Source organism: Bactrocera latifrons, unplaced genomic scaffold (assembly GCF_001853355.1).
Source record: "Bactrocera latifrons isolate USDA-ARS-PBARC rearing strain unplaced genomic scaffold, ASM185335v1 scaffold_119, whole genome shotgun sequence".
NCBI classification, from domain to species: domain Eukaryota; kingdom Metazoa; phylum Arthropoda; class Insecta; order Diptera; family Tephritidae; genus Bactrocera; species Bactrocera latifrons.
In genome coordinates, this window is record NW_017534619.1 from 579,417 (window position 1) to 600,468 (window position 21,052).

Consider the following 21,052-nt stretch of genomic DNA (forward strand, 5'->3'; position numbering starts at 1 on the left):
TTTTTCTCTTTCATATATTTTTAATTTTTTTTACTTTACACTTTACGGTTATGTCTTTCTAGATCGCCCTCACCTGCGACTGGTGGTTCAATGTGAAGTGCTCCACAACCGCACAGCTTTATGTGCTGAATGAGCGTCTCTACAAATATATTCTACCATTTACGCCAAAGTTCCCCGAAGACTACAGTGGACCGCTTGTCGACAAGTAAGCTTATTATATTCTATAGCCTTTGTTTTTTCCAACAAGTCACCAAACGCAGTATATCAATCTAACAGTCTGTATTTCTTAATTTATAAACTCCATCCGCAGGTATTTAGCAATGAAATTCCAGGAGATGGAAGAAAAAATGCGTATTGAAAAGGAGAAAGTAGAAAAAGCGGAAATCGCCGACGTTGCAGCAACCGCAGACACAGAAACAAGCAACCATATTGAAAGCGATGAAGTCAGTGACACCGCTGATGCAGACCATGGCACAAGGGTACATGATGACAGTGTCGATGATGACACCGACGACGTTGACGATACCGAAGTAACCACAGTGGCAGACCTGCACACGCTACCACGAACCTTGAATCCACACAATAATCTTGGCCCGATCAATGCACACGTGAGTGAACAAAGCTCCGAGCGCAATCTACTGATCGACGACGAAGTCGATGATATAGCGAAGCGTGGCAGCGTTGATACATTCGAAAGCTCCACAATACCGACCGTGTCGGCGGCAGCGACTTCGAGTAAGTTGGACGACACGCCTGCCTTCAGTCTGAAACCAATTGTGGTATCCTCCACACAAGGACCCGACTACGATGATGATGCAAATGATGCATTGGCAGTGCAGCATAACCTACGAAATGCCGACGAAGCGACGAGCAGAACGCCGGCAGCGGAGACGGCTCAGACAACCGCACAAACACAGCTGCTGCAAGAGGGAAATCAAGCACAAGTGCAGTCATCACCGAAGCCGGTGCGGCAAACGGCCAACATCGATGTGGAAAAAGTGGAAGTAATCGAAATTAAGGCCGAAGGCGCAGCAGGTCAGCTGGGAGCGAAAATGTACTATGGCGCCGAGAGTTCGAAGGATGTGCGGTAAATGTGTTGTGTGATAGACGAGCGAAGTTGTGAGGGTACAGTGTGTTTGAGATGTGTTTCATGTTAACGACAACACAACAAAATGGAGTCCGTTTAATTGGGTATAATAAAAAGACGGAGTTCTAGCTTGTAAGCATTTCGCGGTGGAGCACAAACGTTTGCCATTTGGGAATTAAATTGTGAAACAGTAGCTGAATGAGATATTTATGCGACATTTGGATATTTTTTCTTTCATGGTATTATTTATATTTCGCCTTTATTGCAACAAATGCAATAGTAATGTTAATTTTAAGTATTTCTTAGCAAATTGGTTAGCAACTCAAGTCAATTGACGATCGTTAATGACTATATATGTTACTTGCCATATTCATTAACTGCTTGTTTTTGTAACTAAGCTATCTAAATGCAAAAACTGAAAATTTAGTTTCTAGTATTTTAGACGACGCATAATTTAAACGAAATGTAAATATGATAAATAAGGTTAAATAAATAAAGAATAAATAAATTTAGAAAAAATTGCTTAGAATATAATACATAATAATTATGATGACAGAACTCTATCTCAAAATACGTTGGCGAACCTTGGACAGCAAACCGCTATGAAAGAAAGAGTAAGGAAAAACTTATCGAGTTTAGATCTTCGAAAGTACAGTCCATGGCCGGATAAAATCTGGGTTGATTCCGCTAACGTAGAACCAGCTGTTGTGGGAACTGAGGAGATGGACTATGAACTACCTGAGCACTCGACAATCATACGTACTGTACTGTTTTGAGATAAAAACTCTAAATTGAGAAGAATTAAAAAGAGAGTTCCACAGGGTGGTGGCCTCTTCATATTGCTGTTTAACTTCCACATCTCGAAACTCCGACAGAACTTCTATCATGTTTTACCCTGAAGAAGTATAGACTAGACCTTAATATTGCAGTCGATAGCATTAACATTCCGACTGTCAATAACCCTAAGATTTTAGGTGTGAAATTCGACAGCCTGTGCTTCTTCACTTCTCACACGATCGCGATTATTGCAAAAGTACAGAGTCGCGCATCAATATGGTTGCCTGGATGCGGTGATATATAGACGAGGAAACTACAGACATGTCAGAACACTGCACACCGGACTACAACGGGATGCCGCTCATCGACCACTTGAGTTACCGTTGCAATAAAAACAGTTTTTTGAAAAAAAAATAAATATGCTTATCGTCACCTATATAATAAACATGTCGAACACTACGGACTTAGCGCGAAAAGGTGCTGCAAAGGCAAATTTCTGCACGGTGCCATAAAGATTTCGAATTAGAGGACATTGAAGTGCTATGAAGCGAATTATCGAAAAATATCGACGAATTGACACTGAAATACAGCATGTCGTATATTAGTATTGGAACAGAAGAAGTGTCTTTTGAAGTAAGTGACATATTGCGAGTGTTAATAAAGCAAAAAATAAATTAACTTAAAAAAATAGTAGAAAAATTGGAATTACCAAAGATGGAATTATAGAAATTCTCAGGTGAATTCAGAGATTGCCAACCATTTAAAGAGCTCTTCGAGGAGTATGGCCAAAATAATAAGGATATTAGTGACTCCAAAATCTGAGCTATTTAAAAACATGTCTGCAAGGTGGAGGTGGTTATGATAACGGGATCACGTAGGGTACTGGCGCGCAGTTATGCACAAACAGTTCAGAGGTACAAACAAAGTGAATACAAAACAACATTTTATTATTGCCATGAATGAGTGTAAAGGCAAATTCAGTGAAAAATTTTATTTAAAAGATTGCAAGGCAAATCGAAAAGGTCTACAAGCTAACATATGCGAAGCAATTACTGACCGTTTTGACGACCAACTGCCGGGGTCTTTGGCAAACAAGCTCCAACATCAGATGATAAAATATTTCGTAGTGGAATTTTTGATCAAGCCAGTACCTCTACCTACGGCACGCAGACAAAACCAAACAGTTTTGTGGACTTTCAAAGCACCCAATTCAAGTAGTTTTGGTGCAACTACAACGGACGTTTCGTTTAGAGTTAAGACTACTTTCGTACAGAAACATCAGAGTTTGTTTAGTCAAGCATCGACAATAATCACTTTAACTGTAAATGACGCAACATCTACAGCTATTACAAATTTATACTTGACGGTGGAAATATGCCGCTTCAGGGACTTGAAGATAACCAACAGCAGCAGCAATCATCTATACAAAAACAAATATTGGCGAAACTCGCCTCACCTTATGATTATAATCCGATTCTCAATGGTATGAAACGGAGTGGTGAAACACACGTCACACGTACAACAAAAGTAGAAATGCAAAAGGAAGATTTTACTAATTCGTTAAACGATGCAACAGAAATTGATTCTGGCAAAATATCAAGAATATAAAACTGGAGAAGAAACATGGGAAAATAGTCCTAAATTTGTAATAACTGAGGAAAAACCAACTGTTTTGGTTGAATCCACACAGAGGAAGAAAAAGATTTACATCGAAAGAAACTTGAAACTGAAGTGGGAAATATGAAGATCTACTTAAAAAGAGCAGTTGAAAGAAAAAAATTATCTGACGAAATGGTGAGGGTAATTACTATTCAAACTCAAATTATTAATCATCCCACAAAATGGCCTCTTGGAAAAATCATAAGAACACACTCAGTAAGTGACGGTCCAGTTCGAGTAGTTACGTTGAAGCTTTCCAACTATTTCTAATACATTTCTCAAGGAGATAGTGCAACAGTACGCACTATTACTTAGGCTCAGATGGAAACAATTTATGCAATTACAACAAATTGGGTGTTTCCATTTCCAAAGCTTGGACCATATAGTATATACTGAAATATGTATATATTTCTAGTTTCATAATATGGAAAATTATGAAACTGAAAAGCAGAGAACCTCCCTATTGATGTAAAGAGCTCATACTTGGAGACAATTTTTTGGGGAATCTAAGAGCCAATTTTTCAGAGTATAAAGAGAAAAATACCATAAATTATTGAATATATGATTCACTAAAAAATAATGCTCTTCTGAAATCAGTGAAAATTTGAAGTCAATATTCGCTATCGTTTTCGAGTATCGACGAAGTGCAATGTTTAGAAAATAATAAGGTATAAGTGTATAGTTTTAGGCGGTGATGCGGACTAACCCAAACGTTTCGCTACACAGTGAATGGCATCGGCAACTTTTTTTCACGATTCTACCAGTTGAATAATGTTTTTAGGTCTTCAAAACGAACATTAAACTAAAATATTTATTTATATTCGAGATTTTTGATAAATCCTATAATGGCCTAATCGCTTAAACCAATTAATATTTTTTTTTTTTTAGTATAATTATGCGCTAATTCACCTACCTTCTGTGATTTACGCAGATTCTCTCGTGACATTTTCACCGATTCCAAAATAGTGCCAATTTCATCCTGCAAACCTTCATTCTATAAACGAGCAAAAACAAAAAAATAATAAATTAAATAAATAATATTACAAAAAGAAAAAAAATTGTAAGAAAAAAATTTATAAAACTGCCACCCACCTCGTTCACCAATAACATGCCATGGTGCGTTTTATGCATCCTTTCCACACACACGTAACAACAAATCAATTGACACGTGTGACAATAGCGATCCTTGACGCGTCTGTGCTGTTGGCAGTAAGCGGGACGCGGTAATTGTGCCTCCTTGACAACTTGACGATCCTTGTCGAGCGTCACTAACGAATGTCGTTTTAGTGCCTTACCGTACATGTGTATGGAATCATAGCAGACGCGGCAATAGTGCACGGTACATTGGCGACACAAGCCCACAGCCAGCTCCAGCTCACATTCTGTGCAGCGCTCGACAAAACGTTGCGATGGTATATGTGTGCCAGAAACTAGCGTACGATTACCACTGGATGTTGGCGATAGTGGACCACGATCGGATATCATTAGAGTGTTATTTGCCGAACTTTCGCGACGATAGAAACGCAGGTGATTAAGTTCGCCCATTAAAAAGAAATTCATGTAGAAGTAATCGCGTACATTGAAGTTTTCATGGCGTGGTTGAGTGTAGTGCCGTTGTTGTTTCTGCTGGCTATTCGGGGAATTGGATGCATTGTTACGTTTCTCTATGACAATTGGTATTTGGCAAACGCTACAAACGAGATTCTGGTGATTTTGATAAATGCAGTTTTCGCACATATTATGTCCACAGCTGAGTAGAAACGGTCGATTGCTTTTGACGTGCAAATCTGAAATTAAGTTTTATAGGAACCATTAAACGAAAATTAAACTAACGAAAAATTAATATTTTATATTTTTTAATGTTACGAGCCCAACCTAATTAAAAATAAAACGTTAAATTCGGCTGCATCGAAGTTATAATACCACTTTCAGGTCGATGTCTCAATAGTTGAAAGATTACTCAAGACAAAATGAGGGGTATGGCTTAATCGCAGAAATTTTTTATATACATTTTATAGGGACTCCGACGTTTTCTTCTTAGTATTTAGAATTTTCTGCCAAACTTAATACTTATAAGTCCCATGTTCAAGGTAGTTTTCTGCTGATTAGTTGCTGAATGTGGCAGTTTCTTCGAAAAACCTTTGCCCCGTTTCCATGACGGTCGTGTCTATACAACCGGAACGTACCAGATTTTCATCCGGCCAAGAACCATCAATTCGGCACCATTCCTCGAAATCGCTTCAGGAATGTTTTGTGTCGCTACCACAACAAAAAAATTTTCCTTCAATTGCTTCGCTATTCACAATTTCTTGTTTTTCCAATTCTTACCAAATATGTATAAATCCTGCATAACGCTGACACCCTTTTTTGATCTGACACCTGAAAAATCTAGCCTTCGATCTGTCGTTAACTGCTCGAAAATTAGTAACTTTTTAAAATTTTAGGGATGCTGTCGAGTTGGTAATTCTTGACAGGATAAAATTAGACCTAACAGTTGTGATGACCTATTTTGTATTTTAAACCAGTTAGAAAAGTAAAAAAAAATTCATATAGAAGAAGATTCTTACCAACGTCATCGTTTAATACCATTACATCAAATTGGACCCGCCTCACAAAAAAAAGTCCTTTTTAACATATTTTAATACAAATATCTTTATTAGTCAACACTCATATTAGGTTTCCATTATACACTTGCTATAAGTCTCGGTTGGGATAGCCTTCAGCGCCTTCAGCGAATTTTGTTTTTTCGTTAGGGCTCATTTTTAGAACGCCACTCGCCAGGTTGTCGGAGAATTCCATCGCCATAAACCCACGTCTCGTCACCCGTAATCATTATGTGTTTCATCAATGAAGGGTTCTCAGCTACGTTGTGCAGCATATTTTTTAAGAGCTTTAAACGAAGTCATTTTTGCAAACAAAAATCAAATATTTTGGTACGAGTCTAGCGAAAGCGCTTCATATCCAAAACACTAATCAAAATAAGTCGAGTAGATCTATACTAGATATTGAAATCCTCTAGATTTCTCTGATGTCAACACAATGATTTTCAATCACTGTTTCTATAATCGCCATTATCAGAGGTGAATGGCCGACCTTTAAGAGGCAAATTTTTAATGACTTCACGACATTCACATTTCAATCATTCCATAGCCGCTATGCCATTAGAGCGCACAAAACCCGCAAACTCGTTAAATTACATTTTCCTTGGTAAAAATCATCAGTCAACTATTTCGCCAACGTAAACAAATAGCTGCGAAACGCATTGACTTTTTGAATTATACAGATCAAAGTTTACTTGAAGGTTATACCAATCAATGAACATTTTTTTATGGATTCAACTTCCGCGTTTAAGGGCACTAGTCCGAGTGAAATTTGTTCAGATAGAAAAAGTTGTAGAACAAGGCAGACTGTCTAAGTTAAACTTTGACTTACGGATTTGCATATAATTGGTTTTGGAAAACAACTGTACTCATTTTAAAAACTTATGGAATGAATCAGCAAATACATTTTTTTGTGGAATATACGTTTAGTTCTTAGATTCTCGTAAAGCTTAGCCAGGAATCTTTCAGTGGAGTAATACTTAATCTGTATATTTAAGCAATATTGCTCCTATAATAACAAACGTTCTAAATATTAATTAATATTAATATAATTCATATGATCCTCAAAAATTATCAAAATTTAGTTAATAGCAACTTGAAATCACACAGCCTAAAACTATGCAACACTATTTTTCAACTTGTATTATAGTTCCAATTACACATTTATAAATATCTGTGACTGGTATATAGCAATATTTCAATTTGGATTAATTGAGTATGTTAATTGCGTATAATAAACAAGAGTCCAGAGTACAATATTGTGAAGAATTTATTAAAAATTCAATAATTTTGTTTTTATAACATTCAAATTCCATGTCACCAAACAAACAATTCTCCCGATATGTAAATTATATAAACCCTTCAAACGAAAGAACACTGCACCTTAATTTTGGCGGTACAGCTTATATTTGAGATCAATGGATGTTAGAGGTTGTGATGTACACCAATAAGAACTAAAAAATACTTGTTGCTTTCTACCTAAATAGGGTGGGAAGATACTACGCTTATTTACTAGTCCAAATTTGCATATATTAATTTAAATATGTATATCGGTACATAACTTTTCGCTGTGCACATTTCATTCTGTAATTACAGTTCGTTTATATTTATAGCCTACCCTTTGTGCCATTTGCACCCATATCCTTATAACTTGTTCTGCAAATCCACAAAATTAAAGAAACACATTATACATTATAAAGCATTTCAGACATTTGAACCAATAAATTAGCACTCGCGGAAATCTGTCATCGCAACTTACCGCCCATACGGAGATCATAATTCGTTGAATATTCACTCCGGCATTTGGGGCAACACCGCGTATTCCTTAACACGGTGACCACAAATTTATTATCAAACAATTTTGCCGGCTGATTCAAACTTTGCATTTTATCAACGGTGCTTACTGTCATGGCGCCCGACTTTTCACGCGTAATAGTTTTCCTTGATTCTGCATGAATCGGAAACATTTTCCTACATTAAATTCAATATGCACTTAACTTTTTAATAAGAAAAGGAAACTATAAAACTCTAAAAACAAACGGTATTTATTAAATGGCGTGTACGAAAACAAATAATGAAAACACGAATATGCGAGCAAAAACAAAAATGCGAAGAATTGCTTTCTTATTGGGAATGCATCGGAATATGTGGAACGCTTTTGGTACACAGGGTTGCATTCATCACAAGAAAATTTGTAGTGATAAATTTACATAGTTATGTCAAACTAAATTGTGCGTTAGTAAAAAAGTAAAAACAACTGATTATATATACATATATATTTATATATATCTTTATATATAATAAAGTAATACACCAAATTAACACTCTTTTACTTGTCTTCTGATTTGACATTTTATTGATGTAATATACAGATACATATGTATACATAAGGAAAAGATAGACGAGCATTTCTGGTATTCAAATAAAATTTATTTATGCATTTCCGAAAAAATTGCAGTTAATACCATTCCCCACCACCACAACCTTAACCCATCGTCTATTAAAAAATTTCTCATGATTTATTCAAGAAAACATCGAATCCATCATATAATTTTGACGTTCGCGACGGTTAGACTCGTCTTGGCGAAATTCGCGCAACTCCTCGTAAACTGGGTCATCTGTTTCCAACTCATAGCGGCACATTGGGCACGAATTTGCCTAGAAGAAGGTAAACAACGTAAATAAGAAAATAATATTAACGCATAAAAAAAAACTGAGCATGCGCTCACCCTTCCCGCCACTACGTTTAATTACCTTTTTCAACCACAGCAACACACATTCCTCGTGAAACTCATGCTTGCATGGCAGAACTTTATATTTCTCATCGATCTCCGCCGGCTGCTTGCAAACGGCACATTCCAGCTCCTGCTTCACATCCGCCTCGACAATCACATGCTCGGGCAGCGCAGCGATAGCGCGCTTAGATGCCTCGGGCACCTCGATTTCCATATCAATGCCGTTCATAATGGCCAAAACTTGTAGACGTTTGTAGTGTTTGGCAAAATCATTAGGACCATCGCCACCTGTGGGTTCATGACCCATGTCCTCGAAGTAGTCGGCCATTGTATTTGGCTGTAAGGTGAAAAGATTGGAATTTATAACTATTAACGTTTTAATTTTGGAATTGTGCGCGTCTTTGTATAATCAATGAAAATACTGCATTTTGAGTTCAACTTCAGATTTTTAATTTTTATTTGAATAAATTAGCAATAATGTTGTACAACGCCAAAAATTACAATTTAATCTGGATAAATTAGTTACTTTATATTATTTCAAAATTCACAGCTGTTTAAATTGATGAATTTCAAGAAGTGATTACATTACATTCTCAAAATTGGTAATACCATTAATATTTATTTAAATATTTGCTTCATATACATACATTTTTATATATAAAGTGCATGAGACACTTGATTTTAAATTTTTTTTTATAAACAGTTTTTAATTTTCAATATAAATACATTTGAATACGTATATTTGTAATTTGTTTGAATGTACATATAGTATACATGAATGCTCGCTGCAGTACGTGTAGCCCTGAAATTTGAGCAAAGTATTTTTTTTTTCGCAAAAAGACATACAAAAGAAGTATCTAAAACTTTTCGTAGAGTTTTCGAAGTAGAGAAATTTATATACATGTATGTATGTATGTACTTATATAATATATGGTTTGAGAACAAGAAGTGTTACAGCTTTGCAATTTGCATACGATAGAAATTTTTCTTGGAAAATATTATTTTGAGCAATACTAAAACTTAACTTAAATAAGTTTTTGAAAATATCGTTTCTTTTTAATTTTTTTGACTTAAATTTACTGTTGTGCTGAAAAATATACAACAATCGATTTTTTAATTTTTTGATTTTAGCTTGGGATTTACCATAATTTATGTTTGGTATAATTTTATATAAAACTTGACTGGAACAGTTTCAAGAGCTTTCAGTTAATTGCATTCAAAAAAGTCATAATTTACCAAAAAGCGTTTAAAAAGCGTACAGAGTTAGTAAAATGTTCGCTGAAGTCACTTTTTATTTTTATTTTTTTTTTTTGTTTTGAAACAAACTAAATCTATAGTCTTTGCATGCATTTGCTTAAAACTGTTACAAGTCTATGATTCTATGCTATATTCGTTTTTTTTTTTTTCTTTTTTAAGTGTAGCACTCAATTCTTCCCTAAGGCAAACAATCGTTATATACGCTAATTATGTATAATTATATATACCTGTGTATGCATTTATGTATGTATAATTTGCAATTTTTCCTTTCGCAATTCGAAATTATCGTCTGTAGACCACTCTTCTACACAAAATTTCGATGTGAACTTTAGCTAATTTGTATGTAAAAGTGTTTGTGTGTTTGGTTGTGTGTGTATTATAAGTGTTGCGAGTTTAAGCCCTAAATTAAGCAATCGTGTAAAATGGAAGAATTCTAAGTACGTATATGTGAATTGGTGAAATACTGCTTGTTTGGGTTTTCAAATTGAAAATTCAAATTGAAAATTCGAACAACAAATTTACAGTGTTTATGAAAAATAAATAACTAAAATTTTATTAAAAATTGTGATCTGCAAAAATCTTTAATACTACTAATCATAAAAGGATCGCTTGAAAGTCACATACGATGCTTAAAAATTACTTTTCAATTAATGCGACAGTGTAGCGTTGTTGTATGTATGTTTTCAAGCTGAAAATACTTTTATTTTCTCATCAGCACATAATATGGGCAAAGACGATTAAGTAATTGAACTGATTGCAGTATCCTTGCGAATGTACCGTTGTTATGATTATAGTATATTGCAAAATTTAAGTGAAAATAAACATGAAAAAATAATATTCAATATGCTAATATTTTTGTTTGAAGGCGATTCAAATTTATTTAAAAAAAAAGAAAAAACCTTTACTTCAGTTCTATCGGAGGTATTCTACCCTTTACAAATAAAAACTTTCCGTACACTAACTTAATTTTCATCGTTCTGTTTGTATGACAGCTATGAGCTACAGTAGTCCGCTATCAGTGATTCCAACAAATGAACAGCTTCTTTGGAGTAAATGACTTGTGCAAAATTTCAGATCGATATCTCAAAAACTGAGCGACCAACTCGCGTTTGTAGAGACGGACACGACTAATTCGTCTTCTGCTTTTGTTTTACACTTTATAGAGTTACCGGCGTTTCCTTCTGGATGTTACAAAGGTATAAGTAGGAAGTGAGCTTGATCAATTAGAATCTAACAAAGTGCCAGTAAGCGAAATCGGTACGGAACTGGATTTATGTAATTCGGCAGTTTTCGCCAATTAACCAAGGAATGCTTCCTATAACAACAAAAACAACATACGCATCTACGATTATGTCAAAACAAAGGTCGATGACTACAAAATTATGCTTCGAGACAATTATGGGTAAATATTTTTTTTTTTTTATAAAACTTCCTGTATCTGTCTGGAGTTGTGATGGTAGTTTTCAAACAAACAAAATTAATAAAATGTAAGGAATCTACATCTTCCATGTGACACCATGCAAATACACTAAGGTTGAGAAAAAAAGGATTGTCTCACCCAAAAACAAATTGGCGCATGCACGAGTGCTTCAATAGAATGTCGTGTAATGTGTTAAAATGTAATTTAGAGGAAAGGAATAATGAAAAATCTAAAAACTCAAAAACAATTTAAAATTTTCTTAAAGGAAAGGGAAATTTTAAAAATTAAATTAAATGAATTTTTTCGAAAAAGACGTTTTTTCTTCTTTTCAATTGTTAGAAAATAAAATTCCATTTAATTTTTTTCGAAAAAAAAAATAATTATAAATTTTGTTAATTGTTAAAAAAATGTTCCTTTCATTTAGAAAAATTTAAGTAAAATTCGCGAGTGAACAGTGAAAGTGAACAGACGTGCAACTACCACTAAACTCAAAAAAAAACAAAATATATATCAACAACAAAGTAAATAAAAAAAGGACACACTACAAATAAACAGATACAAATTAAAAGAGTTAAAATAAAGTGAAGGACAAAGAAAATGCACCTCGAACCAATAACAACATAAGGAGCCGAAGCAACAGCCGAACAAGAGCAACAAAAAAAAATTCGCAGGCAATACACCAAACGTGCAGGCACGAAAGACCACGACAACTATAAGTACAACGATATCCATAAGGGACCCTATATTGTGTACCTAGACAAAAAACAAAAACGATAAAGAAAGAGCACAGGGTAACTAAACGGAGGATATTCTGGAAATCACAAAAATAGGATTTGGAAGATGTAAAATCACATTTAAAAACGGGAAAGCAGCAAACGAATTCTGTGAAAAAACAAGCGAGCCATACGAACGAAGATTTTTGCCCACTTTCTATCTAAAATGGGCATAATATTCGACATACCAGCTGATATTACGGAAGAGGACAGAGGAGGGAATGAGTTAAAATAGTGTGTGACGGTCTGGAAGTATCGAGGGAAGTCACGTTCGGTTATACCACAATAAAGGTGAACCATTTGTAGCATTTGCAGAATACTACCGTTTCTCAGGTAGAACCATTTCGCACGGCATTGCAAGCAGCTAAACTCGATCTGCGCAAAATACGGAATTACCCACGACATTATAAAGTGCAGCAAAAAACAATGCGTAAATTGCAAAGGGAACCATCAAGCTACAAAAAAAAGACTGCCCAGCAAGGATCAAGGCCTACGCAATTAAATGGATAATCACCCTAAAAAACCTCACTATCAAAGAGGCACAAACAAAATATAAAAATATACTAGGAAACCGTTTCGAAGTATTTAACAACAACGCAGTCCTGGACACGGAATTTCCCCAACTGCAAAAAAGGAGAAAGATACAAACATACAACAATACAGCAGAAGCTATGAAGCATATGCACCAACAATTCTCGTATGCCAAAGTCCCGAGAACGAACAACAAAATAAGAGAAGAAAACAATGCACAAAAGATCATGGAACAAGGGAAACAAGCAACACTAGAAAACGCAATAACGTCGAATAATAAAATGCTAGCATACCCCACCAACCTGACTTCACGACCAAAATCAACCAAATGATAAACAAGTGTTTAACACAAAACGCAACACAAGCTAATACAAAGTCCTATACGAAGCTTTAATATATATCCAAAGTACTTAAAAGCAAATGACAGTCAGTTCAGATCTCTGGAAAATTAACAAAGATAACCCWTAACATGACGGCAACGATACAAATCTTACAATATAACATACAAAGTTTAAAAAAGCAGGGAAATAAACAATTAATAGAAATGTTCATGCATAATAACGAAATTGATATAGCAATCCTCTCAGAAACCTGGCTAAATAACAACATTGAAACAAGCCTTAAAGACCACAACTATGCCTTCGCAAATAGGCAAGATGGATGTGGCAGATTAGGAATTTATATAAAGAAAACTATACAATTTTCGATATTCTAAATACCCTCAAACATTGAAAATATAGATACCACCACACTCAACTTGAAAAACAACTTGTAGAATATATAAAAGAAATATCAGAAACCAAAAACATAAAAGAAATGTGGGGCAAAATAAACAATTAAAAAAAAAAAATACCAATGTGAGAAGAACATTAGAAACTCCTGGAACTCAACAGAGCAAGGAAAATACCTAGAATTCATAGCAAAAGCACCACACTCAATTAACAACAACCACAACCAGGAGCGCAACATACCAGAACCGTCTATTGAAAAAATGACAATAGAAAACCTGAATGAATTCCTCCAATACAGAAACTTAAAGTCATCAAAGGGTGCGGACCAAATATCCTATAAAATGTTAACACTTCTCCAGCCCAAGGACCAACAAAAATTATTTAAAACAATTATAAATGTATGGCAAGATGAGTGCATACCTGAAAAATGGTGAGAAGTCAAGATAATTCCGATCCATAAAAAAGGCAATGACCCAACAAATATATTCAACAACATACCAATATGTTTGATCTCAGTCCTAGCTAAAGCAATAGAAGGAATCCTTAAATTACATATAGATAACAGAATCCAACTACTCAATTGCATACCGTAAAGAGCATACGGTTTCAGAAAACATTACACGGCAGCACACCGGCTTTAATCAACACAATCATCTACCTCAAAGACAGAAAACTACAGGTGATGGCTGCATGCGTAGATGTGGAAAAAGCATACGACTCAGTCAATATTAACACTTTTCAGCAGACACTATAAGAAGCACAAATAACTATAAAAGCAGTTAATTGGATATCGTCCTTCCTGAGAAGAAGAACAGTAATGCTCGAACAACAGAAAATCACGACAGGAAACGGGCTAACTCAAGGTAGTGGACTCAGTTCAACGCTATTTAACCTCGTACGTATCTATACGTGCACGGCGAAACTCCACCAAATAAACGACGAAAACTGTATCCTCTTCCAGTTTGCAGACGACTTCTTTATAATCTGCTTTCACAAAAAACATGAAAACGCCCAAAGAAAACTAGGAGCAAAACAACAGGAATTTACAAGCGAATGCAATAGAATCAACCTAAAAATAAATTTCAACAAAACCACAACTATTTTCTTCAACCAAAGCAATACTCAAAAAGGCATTTTATGCATGTATTATGTTTTGAATTTCCGTTACTTGCGCTAAAAATATTTACAAACAATTGAACAATTCGGGGTTACAATACAGCAAATGAATGTACGTGTGTGTATGTGTGTTTGTTTTAAAGGAACAAGTCTTCCTTACATAGTTGATCTAAACTATTACAAAAATGTTTTGTATTTGCGTTGCAACGAATTTACATACGTGTGTTTCTTTTTCGTGTGCCACAGCTGTACTCAAACAAGAAATATTGTTATTTATTTAACATACTTTTGTAGCAAATACTTTGTGTGAGTGTTGTATTGTTTGTTTCTATAATGGTTTTGCAAAATTTAAATTTTTTTATTTTAAAATTTTAATTTTATTTTTGTATATTTTGTTTTTAATTTATATTTTTGTATCTTTTGCGTTTATTTTATTGAATTTTTTTTTCAAATTTTGTTTCGTCAGCTGCATTACTTAAATGTTTACAAATGTAGCATTCAGACATACGTACATACAAGTAGTACATACATTCAATTTAATTATTGTTTCGAAAGGTATGAATATGATTTTTTTTATTAAAATTTTCGTTATACACTAAATTCTATTATAAACATTTGCTGGCTTATAATAAGATTTCTTTATTAATATTATAATTATTTTAATTTTTTTTTTGCTAAATACAAGTAAGTAATTTATGCATGTATTTATGTATGTATGAAAAGTGGTGCGTGTACTTTGACAAAAAAATCTTTAAAAGACCTTGTCGCTACACTAGAGCTTACTATAATTTACTGTAATTGGGGTTTAAATTATTATTTTTTATTGTAATTTCTTTCTTAATTAATTTAATTTTTTTAATATATTTTTAATTAATTAATTTTTTGTATTTAATATATATTTTATGCATAATTATTGTTTTTGTTTTTTAATTATTTTTATTCATAGTAGGCTGCCACAATATTAAAATTGCATTTTCATGCCGTAGTACTGCAAATTTGCGCATTTTATTTAGTGTAGTCTGCTTTTAGGCGTCAACTTGCATTGCTCTCATATTCCTTATAATGCAGTTCTAAAAGCAAAAAACATGCTTTCTGGACATTTATTAGTTGATGCAGAAATATGCTTGCTTGTTATATTGTTTCTTCTAATGAAAAAAATTAAATATAATGTTTGGTAAAGTTACTGGCTACGCAGTGACAATTAAAATACATACATACATTGATCTCTAAACTAAGCGTAAATAAATTAACGATATATGTAAGTATGTATGTAGCATTTTTTATTGAAAATATCAGCATTTCAGCATATTTTAAAGGATTTTTCGACACGTGACGCTAGTATTTTTATTTTATTGTTTATTGCAGCATACAGAGATGAAATACAATTTAGGACATGCTAAGCTAGGCTTTACTCTAAAATAAACATCTAATTATAGTTATGCCATTTAGAGACTACATTCTAGTATGTATTTACTAGCTCCTTTTGGAGTTAGGCGGCTGCATAAAGGCGGCGCATTATGCTAATGATAAAAAAAATACAATAAATAATTACAAATATCGAAAATATGTAATCGTAAGTACTTTCAGTTGTTTACACTATGCGTGTGTGTGTTTGTTTATGTTTGAGTGTATGTGTGTATGCGCGTGCTGCTTGGCGCAAACTGGCGCTGTGCGCTTCGCTGCCAACAAAGCGCTCAACTACATTAAGAACTAAACGGTTTTATGCCCAAAATATGAATATTATTATTATTATTAAATTAATAAAATTTACAGTTACACCGCTGCTTACGCTATGCGTTGGCCTTTGCTTTGTTTTTGACTAATATTAAAGGAAAATATTACAATTTTAAAGACTACATTTGAAAAGTTCGCAACCAAATTGTTTACAAACGTAAAAATTGTAAGCCCCAAACTGAGTCGCGTCAACCACGCATGTGCAGCTGTATGCTTGATTTCTGCCGCTCAACGCATCACACTCAAGCATTTACCGCTGAATCGGCCAGCGCGCTCAGCTCCACCTAATCGGTTATCGATATTTGCGCGTACCCCACCAGCGAGCGGTCGTCGAGCACCTCGCCCGGCTGCACGCCCGAGTTCAGTTGGAACGTTATGGTTTTCAGTGCGGCGCGTTGCTCGATCAGTTGCTGCAGATGCACGGCCATTGGTTGCGTGTCCAACGCGTCGACGAGTCCGGCGTCGACCAATTCCATGGCAATGCCTTCGGCTGAATCTTTGCCCACAGCAAATTCAAAGCGTATATCGTGTAATTCGCGTCGCTGGTTGCGCATGCGCAACACCAGATTGACGGGCGGTGCCTCGCCGACATCCGCCACCGATGAGAGCATTGGCATTTGCGCCACACCGGTCATGGCCTGTGCTATCGCCGCGTCTGTTGGTTGTTGTTGTTGTTGTTGTTGAGCATTATTTGCTGCCGGCGCGGGTATGTTCACCGCTGGTGTTGCTACATTCGCCACAGCGGGCGCTTGTTGTGCCGGTTCGGTTGCGGTTGCTGTAGTCTCCGAATAGTCATCGTGATCACTGTCCGACGATTCGGCGCGTTCGAGACGATTAATGGGTCGATCATCCGATTCGGAGTCGGACGAATGATGCTTACCACCGTTGTCTTCCTCTTCGCTAGACCACACCCATTCGCCGGTGACGGTGCGATGCAAACGACCGGAGGCGCCTGGCTGTCGTTTCGCAGCCTTGTGCACGCGCGTCTCCATCGACGGGCCGGAGGCGAGCAGTGTTTGCGTAAGATATTTGCGATCTTTGGCCTTCTTGAAGAAAGCATGCTTGAGCAGTTCGCTGGCGGTGGGTCGTTTTGAGGGCTCTTTCTGCAAACATTCCACAATCATTTTCCGGAATGTCTTGCCGTAGGCTTTGTATTGGTCCTTCTCGTCCGCGCCAGTATCCAATGTGGGCGGATCATTTTGCAGTGTCAACATCAGCACCTTCATGGGTGGATACTTGTGATAGGGCGCTGTACCGGTCGCCATCTCGATGGCGGTGATGCCGAAGGACCAGATGTCCGCCTTAAAGTCATAACCATGATCTTGCTCCATCACTTCGGGCGCCATCCAACACGGTGTGCCGACAAATGTGTGACGCACCTTCTGGCGTGAGAGATCACGACCGGTCGCCAGCCAAGCGCTCACACCAAAATCGGCAATTTGTATGGTGCCATCATCGCCAATCAATATATTACCCGCTTTGATGTCACGATGTATCTGTCCGTTCGAGTGGAAATACTCCAGACCCTTGAGTACCTCCTTCAAAACAGTGGCAATGGTCGGTTCATCGAAGACGCCATGTTTGCAATTCGCTGTGCGCATCCTGTGCTTAATGATATCGAGCAAAGAGCCGCCCTCCAGCAGGCGCAGCACCAGCCACAATTCCTCACGCACCACGAACGATGTATAGTAGGTGACGACATTCTCGTGATTACACGACGACATCGCCTGTATCTCCTTGAGCAGTTCATCCATAGAAGTGTTCCACTTCTCCAGGTTGATGCGCTTAATGGCGCACTTCTCGTTCCGTGGCAGGCAGAGCGCGGCATGTACGACCGCAGTCGCACCYACACCGATCACATCGCGCAGCTCGTAATCATCCTTCGAGTTGGGCCAAGGCTGCTTCTCGGAGGTGGAGTGTGGCGCGACGGCGCCTGTGCTATTCAAATTCGCGCTGGACGCCATTTTCGCCGACTTGCTTTGTATACTCTGTGTGGTCTTAGACGTGGATAAGGTAGCCGTGGCTGTGGCTTTGGTTGTCAACGGCGCTGGCAAGCGTTCAGCTGGTGTGGGGTACTTCTCGTCTAACTGTATGTGGTGTGCAAGCTCTGCTACACTGAGTGTTTGGATTACACCTTTGCCGTTTGCTGCTTTGGTTGTGTTGGACTTATTTGTTGTTGGCTGCTGAATCACTACAGCAGTTGTTTCCTTCTGCGTTTTGATTGTGTAGATGTAATTGTTGTTGTTACTGGTGTCTATTGAATTGTAGTCTTCGTCACGAGATCTGTAATAAGCTGGCGTATCGGCGCTTAGCTCGGGTTCAGCAGCGGTTTCGCTTGGCAGAAATGTTCTATTCGTCGTCGAAACAGTGCCTCTCGATGTCAGACAGAAGGTCAGTGTTCCCTCTTGCTTATCGAAGAATGCCACTCCTGGAAGAGAGGAGAATGGAAGAGAAAAAAGATGCCGCTATTGGTCTTTGTACTTTGATTTAAGTTTGTTTTCTATTATTATTTTTGGTTTTGCTTTTCGTACTACATATGTATATGCATGGATGTATGTAATACAAAAATACATAATTCAGTAAGCCAGCTTGTTTTGACTGCGATTTCGCTGTGATTATATGTTCTATGCAAAACTACATATTTTACACACAAATATATAAAAAATTACTTGAAACGTGAAAATATTTGATTTGTAAATACTATGAGAGTTGCATAAGTGCTCTGGATGAGTAGTAATGTCGAATGAAAGGATGCATGATTGATTCCATTTTTTGTAGGTTTGTACTAATCGTTTTCAAGTTGAATTAGGTACCAGGAAATTGGCGCATATTTTAGAAGAATTATGTACTAGTATAAAAATATAAATGAATATAGCTATGTTATATTATAGTGAAATTGAAGGTTTGGAATTAATTTTTCGAAAAAAAAAATAACGGAAATTTTGACAAACTATATTTCGAATAAAGAACTCTAAAAAATAAGCCTTTGGTTATCCTTAGGGCGTTAGGATAATAGAGAATTAAAAAAATCCATGGAGTTTTTTTTCTTAAGTAAAGTTGAGGCTCTCAAAAACGTTATTCAAACGGTAAATTGGTGAAACAATGTTTTCTCCTGAAACGAGTTATGGTGCACTCTGAATTCTTTCCGACCGGACAAACTGTCAACAAGGAATACTATTTGAGTTTTATGCGAAGTTTGCGTGAAACTATTCGCAAAAAGAGACCGGAATTATGAGTCGAGAACTCCAGTTTTTGGCACCACGATAACGCACCTTCGCCTACTACATTGGTTCTGCTTGCGTTTCTTGCCAAATTTTCAACCAATATCATGCCGTATCCACGGTATTCGCCTACTTAAACGACCACTCCAGGTAAATCGTTTTGATTCAATAGAGTTCCACATGCTTGATGTTACTCTACATACATATGTTGATTAGAGCTGCCAAAATCTTTCTAATTTGCAATTGATCAGTTGAAAAGCATTTGGGAAGCACATTGATGGACCCATAAATATATTTTTATTTTATATAAATTTGAGAAGAAAATAAAAATAAATTATTGTTCTCAAGAATCCCTAAATGGTGCGAAATGTATGTATATCAGCTTTATAAATTTATTGCGATCATCTTTAGAAAGAAATACTCGTATTAAGTATTAAAACTGAAAATGTAGATGCTCCATTAGAAGTGTAATAAATTTAAACTAAGTTGTCAACGTAAATTTTGTTATTTCTAAAACTTAAACCTAACCACCTAACCAGATGACGCAACTTTTAACCGTTCCCACGACAGTCGGGTCTACGAAAACCGGAACGCACCCGGATTTCTATCCGGCCAAGGACTATCAACTCGTCAGAATTTCTGCCGTTACAACAACAACAACGCAACTTTTAATGTTATTGCGGCACCAATTTTCCTAATGACGAAAAGACAATGCACAATATGGAATCACATGTAAGAAGCCATATTTACATATCTATATATGTATGCATGTAAGTCAATATCAATCAATCAAACTTTGTTGATAATCTAATGAAACTAAAAATAGACCGAACTAATAGAGAACTGTCAAAATGATTGAATGCTAAGGAGAACAAGTGTGAACGCACTTAATCAAAGTAGAGGGTGCAACTTAAAAATAAAAATAGACAGATAGTGAGCGTTTACTAGAAAAGAACATATTTGGAATGCACCGACAATATATTTTGAATATGTGTACTGTGCTATGCATAAAAATAATATTTACACACTTTTTGTCGTATTAAATTTGAGAAAGCTTGAAATAGAGAATATTTCCAAGAATTGTATGCATAAAATTATATGTATCTATCTAGGTGGTAAAAGTGCTAACGGTAACACTAATACTATAATAACGCTAATGCCATTAATCCGTTATATTAACGTTTCTCAGAAAGTTGTTCATATCACAGAACATTTAAATAGTTAACATTTAACGATGAGAAAGTATCATTTCAAGACTATTTAAAGTCAGCTTGAGAGCGGCGTTAAGTGGTGAACTGGTTATTCCAGTTTATTATTGCAGTAGATAATGTTCCTTAATCGTAATGTATATCAGAAAATCTAATTTATTACAAATTACCGAACGGTTGTTTATAATAAAAAAGTTAAAATA

General features: G+C 36.0%; 3 protein-coding genes across 6 annotated transcripts in view; all 3 read right to left on the reverse strand.

The window, feature by feature from the left end:
* Positions 1-8,175, reverse strand: part of LOC108978176 — a 208,800-nt gene extending 200,625 nt beyond the window's left edge. The window contains exons 1-3 of the mRNA XM_018948324.1: positions 7,883-8,175; positions 4,616-5,310; positions 4,437-4,517 (exon numbers count right to left, since the gene is read on the reverse strand). Coding sequence (XP_018803869.1) covers positions 4,437-4,517; positions 4,616-5,310; positions 7,883-8,090 — 984 coding nt within the window. The 5' untranslated portion in view covers positions 8,091-8,175. The remainder of the gene's footprint in view (positions 1-4,436; positions 4,518-4,615; positions 5,311-7,882) is intronic.
* Positions 8,176-8,531: 356 nt separating this feature from the next.
* The window catches only part of LOC108978180 (E3 ubiquitin-protein ligase RNF181 homolog), a 77,951-nt gene continuing 65,430 nt past the window's right edge, over positions 8,532-21,052 (reverse strand). For both annotated transcript variants that reach the window (XM_018948338.1, XM_018948339.1), the window contains 2 exons: positions 8,878-9,195; positions 8,532-8,781 (listed from right to left, as the gene is read on the reverse strand). In XM_018948338.1, coding sequence (XP_018803883.1) covers positions 8,647-8,781; positions 8,878-9,186 — 444 coding nt within the window. In that variant the 5' untranslated portion in view covers positions 9,187-9,195 and the 3' untranslated portion in view covers positions 8,532-8,646. The remainder of the gene's footprint in view (positions 8,782-8,877; positions 9,196-21,052) is intronic.
* Positions 15,946-21,052, reverse strand: part of LOC108978179 (serine/threonine-protein kinase OSR1) — a 45,618-nt gene continuing 40,511 nt past the window's right edge. For all 3 annotated transcript variants that reach the window (XM_018948336.1, XM_018948337.1, XM_018948335.1), the window contains one exon: positions 15,946-18,848. In XM_018948336.1, coding sequence (XP_018803881.1) covers positions 16,705-18,384 — 1,680 coding nt within the window. In that variant the 5' untranslated portion in view covers positions 18,385-18,848 and the 3' untranslated portion in view covers positions 15,946-16,704. The remainder of the gene's footprint in view (positions 18,849-21,052) is intronic.